Source organism: Salvia miltiorrhiza, chromosome 1 (genome assembly GCF_028751815.1).
Source record: "Salvia miltiorrhiza cultivar Shanhuang (shh) chromosome 1, IMPLAD_Smil_shh, whole genome shotgun sequence".
In the NCBI taxonomy this organism is placed as follows: domain Eukaryota; kingdom Viridiplantae; phylum Streptophyta; class Magnoliopsida; order Lamiales; family Lamiaceae; genus Salvia; species Salvia miltiorrhiza.
In genome coordinates this window covers 60,986,558-60,991,464 of record NC_080387.1, presented here as the reverse complement: position 1 = coordinate 60,991,464, position 4,907 = coordinate 60,986,558, and the positions used below count along the sequence as shown (strand labels likewise).

The following is a 4,907-nucleotide window of genomic DNA, read 5'->3' as shown; positions in this document are numbered from 1 at the left end:
TCACTCTCTCCTAGGAAGTTCTTTTGTGGACGAAGGGAGTATATGATGATACAATAATTTATAGATAAATTAATATCAATAATGTACAAATTATGCTTAATGTAATAGCTTATTCATATATTTATTAAAAATATAATATTGAATTAAAAAAACATATATTAAAAATATAAAATAAGCAGAGTTAAGTAACAAAACAACTCTAACGTTACCCAATTTTATCATTCATAAAGTTGGGCAACTTACCTCATCCAAAATGACTTGTTAACGGAGGAGAAGGTTAATTACCCAATTTTTATAAACGATACTGAGGAAGTTGCACAAAATATAACATTATAATTTTTTTTTCTCTGTAAATCTTAATAATAGTATTTTGCTAGTTAACCCTAGCCAATAACTATATGATTAGTTACCTGGTCCCAACAAATACATAATAATATTATGTATACACTTGTAAGTTGTAACATTGAAAAAAATTGGTACTTTTTTTTCATGGACTTATTCAGGAAAATATAAAAACTAATGTCATCATTTTTTGTATATAAAAATATACGATCGGAATATGCTTCAATACAACAATTAGTAGAATTGTTTCTTTCACATTAAAATTTAAAATTTGAAAATAAAATAAGATGACATCTAAATCAACACAAGAAAATTACTAGGAGTGGTCAAAATTGCCCGATTTATTAGAAAAAGAACAAGAACAGGTACCAGCATTTAGGTGCGTGGGGTCCATGGGGGCATTTAGGGTGGGGCCCGCCCTTTTGGGGGGAGGGAAAAACCAAAAGCAATTTAAGTAGCGAGTGATGCCCATTGCTTTAGCACTCCCGTGAGCTCGCCTCTATTTATAACGCCTGTGGTGCCGGCCACTCTACTCCGCACCGCACCGCACCTCTTCCTTTCTCTCACTACCCCTCCTCCAAACAGGAGAGAGAAACCGCGCCTCCTCCTCTTAGGTACCTCTCTTTTCCTCTGCATTTTTTGTTGCTGCCTGCTGTAATGCGTTTCGATTCTTCCTAAATGTTGGATGCGTGATTGTTTCTGTTTTTCTTTTTTGCTTGATTTGGGGAATGTGCGTAGATCTTCTTGTGATTTGTTTTGTTTGACTCCTAATCGTTTGGGAGTTTTTGACGATTTTTTGCTGTGCATGCGATTTTTTTTTGTTCTGATTACCGGAGAGACGTGAATAGATCTGGATTGGCTGGCTGTGGATGCGATTGTGTGAGATTTATGTGAGTTTATTGAGTGATCTGCTGTGCTTAAATGCTGTATCTGGAATAACGGAATGGATTGGAGGTGTTTGTTTGGTTTTTCTCTCTCCGTGAATTCGGGCATCACATTTTACAAAATTGTTAATGTGGCTTGATTTGTGGATCTAAAGTCTTAAGAGTTTGGGTATGGATGAGCTGATTTTCACGGTTTCGGCCGCTCCTTTACTTCTGCACTGTGGGAAATAATAAAAGAACAAAAAGTAAAGTTTTCTCTGATCTTACTTTTTAATAATTTTCTTCTTCTGGGTGGTGGAGAGGGTTGAATCTCCATATGAGTCTCAGAAATATCTGAGATATTTTAGTCATCAACGACATAAAATATATGCCATTACATCTACAGCTGTTGTGGCAATCATGCACAATCTGAATTATATAATTTTGATCCATCTTGGATGTGATTTGGTTTTATTTATTTTTTAATGGCAGATCCAGATTTTCTCAGATTCTCGTTTTCTTTTTTCTTTTTTCCTTTTTTTTTAGTATTTTACCACAAAATCCAACTTTGTAAATGTCAAGTAAATCAGGCTAGTCATATGTGGATCTAATTATAGTTTTGGTTGGTGCAGGGGTCAAGTTGTAAGTTAACAGAGACATTATTGTTGCCTTCTCTTTTTCGGGCCACCATGTGCTTGGGTCGCCTTTTTTTCCTAGTCTCTAATAAAAGTTAATTAATTTAATCGGCACGAAATTCATCTGTTCTCTTATTCAATTGATTTCTTAATGAGATAGAATATGTGCGTTTTAAGCAGTCGTCTCATTTCCAACTTTCATAATTAGCTTGTTGTGTATCTTTCATGTATGTGTTCTGCCACTTTCAAACTCTGTAATGCTTGTTTGGTAGTTGGAAGGATTTTGTTAGAGCCTCAACTTTTTCACATGGGCAGTTAGCAGACAAGACAAACTGCTTGATGGCCATGTCTGCCTTCAGCTTTCGGTGTTTTTGTTTTTTAGTAAATATTCTATCTGCAGTTTACTTGGGTTTAATATTTTCAACATTGGATTTTTGTTAAATTTAATCTATTTTAATGTGAAATATTCTGTAATATTTTCTTTTATGTGATATTGTATTGCCAACTTACTTTGTCCATAAAGTGGTTTCCCTAGCAAGTATCGGCTTATTTTCGGAGCGACCCTTTTGATGTGATTGCTTGAATTGTTTTCAATGAAAAATGGGCGGACAATGAAATGTTCAATGCTTCATTTGGCTGAAATCTAAACGACAGCTGCTGTTTCTGTTATTAAGTCTGTTAATTAGCTTAAGGGCGACAAATAAAAAACTAACAGCTGTTTAACTAGCGTGGTGGTGTTGTAATAATGCTGGATTGTCCAATTAGTGGGCTTATTAATGCACGAACGCAATTTGCATACTTAAGCTGCACAGCCTTCTCTGCAGTTTCCAGGGGTCACATCAAAGGCCTTTTTAATTATTTTAGTTAATCGCGGTCAAAGCTATGTTTAGAAAAATATCGTGCATGAAAGAAATTTATATAATTAAACTGGGTCCAGTTTATCTTTTCTTATTTGATCTTTTACAAAATACTCTTAGTCGCTATTGTGATTATCATTCTGTGAATATCCTGTTAGATATAAGCATGTGACTTTATTCTTACGTGAGGTCGAACATAAATAAAATATAAGCATGTGGAATTTATACTGTTAGATATATCTTAGAAAGTACTGTAGGTGTTTTAAGAATTGATGATCTTAAGTATGTCTTAAGCTTGACTTCTTTATAAATATTAACTCAGGATACTGACGATCCAAGTACGTCTTAAGGTAGACTTGTTTGTAATAAATATCGAGACAGGATACTTTCCTTGAGCTTGTTAGTCAATGAAATTTATCAATTCCGATGTTCAGTTTCTAGGCTGTGCTTCCTTGATTTGGAAATTAATCTCTTGAGAAATTAAGGGATTATGCACTCACCCTTCTTAGTGGTCAAATTGTAATTTATTATTTGTACTTGTTTCAGTATTAGTTCAATTTGTGTGGTCCATAATTAATAGCTGCGTGTAGATAAGTTGGCGCAGTATAATAATTTAAGTCAATTGAACTGTTCATGTAGTTCCGTGATCCGTTTGGATTTGAAAACGTATACTCATTTGATTTTGTTAACTTATAAATAGTTGTTTCATAATTTAAGTTTCAACCTTACCTAGATTCTGCAGGTCGCTGAACAATGGGTGCTGGAGGGCGTATGTCCGTACCCCCTGCCGATAAGAAGGCAAAATCCGACGTTGTCCAACGAGTTCCGCATGCAAAGCCTCCATTTACGCTCGGTGAGATCAAGAAAGCCATTCCACCCCATTGTTTCAAGCGTTCTATTCCTCGTTCATTTTCCTATGTCGTATATGACCTTGTCATTGCCGCTCTGTTTTACTATGTCGCCACAAACTACTTCCATCAGCTCCCGCAGCCTCTCTCCTACATAGCCTGGGCTCTTTATGTGATATGCCAAGGTTGCATCCTCACTGGTGTGTGGGTCATCGCTCATGAATGTGGCCACCACGCCTTCAGTGATTACCAATGGCTAGACGACACTGTCGGCCTAATCCTGCACTCATTCCTCCTCGTGCCGTACTTCTCTTGGAAGTACAGCCACCGTCGCCACCACTCAAACACTGGCTCACTTGAGAAGGATGAGGTGTTTGTCCCAAAGGTCAAGTCAGGGGTCAGCTGGTCTACCAAGTACCTGAACAACCCACCTGGCAGAGTCATCACTCTCTTTGTCCAGCTCACTCTAGGCTGGCCTCTGTACCTTATGTTCAATGTCTCCGGAAGGCCTTACGACCGGTTTGCATGCCACTTCGACCCTCAGAGTCCTATCTACTCTGATCGTGAGCGCGCTCAGATCTTCCTCTCTGATGCAGGCATTCTTGCTGCCACCTATGGGCTGTACCGTCTATGCGCAGCTAAAGGACTTGCTTGGGTTCTCTGTGTCTATGGTGGCCCATTGCTTGTGGTCAATGGGTTCCTCGTCTTGATCACTTTCTTGCAGCACACCCACGCTTCCCTCCCTCACTACGACTCATCAGAGTGGGATTGGCTGCGCGGCGCCCTGGCCACAATGGACAGAGATTATGGCATTCTCAACACCATCTTCCATAACATAACAGATACTCATGTTGCACACCATCTGTTCTCGACCATGCCGCACTACCATGCGATGGAGGCAACAAAGGCCATCAAACCAATCCTGGGCAAGTACTACCAGTTCGATGGGACGCCTGTTTTTAAGGCCATGTACAGAGAGGTGAAGGAATGCATCTACGTCGAGCCGGATGAAGGCGATGAGAACAAAGGTGTGTTCTGGTACAATAACAAGCTTTAGAGATTTGGGGAGAATGTAGGAAATGCAGTTTCTGGGATGTTTGTTGTAGGAGATTCTGCTTTGTTTATGGTTAAAGTCTAGGTTGTGTTGGTTGCTTTCTGTTTCGAAGGTCTTAGTTTCATGTCGGTTGAATAAGACTCAGTTAGAACTTTTGTGTTCTTTGAAGTCTTGGTTCATGTTGGATGGAATAAGACTACTAAGAACTATTAATGTTTTGTTGTTTTGAAGTCCAAAGTTCGACTTGTCAAAGCAAACTTTTTTTTTTAAATATATTTTGTGTATCTCTATCCCGTATTTTTGTTTAC

The 4,907-nt window shown here is 38.2% G+C and overlaps 1 protein-coding gene across 4 annotated transcripts; it reads left to right on the top strand.

Annotated features, from left to right (window-relative positions):
• The first annotated feature begins 751 nt into the window (after positions 1 to 751).
• Positions 752 to 4,836, top strand: LOC131000922 (delta(12)-fatty-acid desaturase FAD2). 4 transcript variants are annotated; one of them, XM_057927095.1, is made up of 3 exons: positions 779 to 956; positions 1,838 to 1,847; positions 3,440 to 4,836. In XM_057927095.1, exon 3 carries the CDS (start codon positions 3,451 to 3,453, stop codon positions 4,600 to 4,602), a length of 1,152 nt encoding a protein of 383 aa, XP_057783078.1. In that variant the 5' UTR covers positions 779 to 956; positions 1,838 to 1,847; positions 3,440 to 3,450; the 3' UTR covers positions 4,603 to 4,836. The 4 variants fall into 4 exon arrangements, with proteins under 4 accessions (XP_057783057.1, XP_057783078.1, XP_057783074.1 ...); XM_057927091.1 differs by having other exon boundaries at positions 1,838 to 1,904; XM_057927074.1 differs by lacking the exon at positions 1,838 to 1,847 and having other exon boundaries at positions 752 to 956.
• Positions 4,837 to 4,907: the final 71 nt, after the last annotated feature.

What these genes read in the sequence shown, in the direction of transcription:
- LOC131000922 (XM_057927074.1), top strand. Translation starts at nt 3,451, where the DNA reads ATGGGTGCTGGAGGGCGTATGTCCGTACCCCCTGCCGATAAGAAGGCA.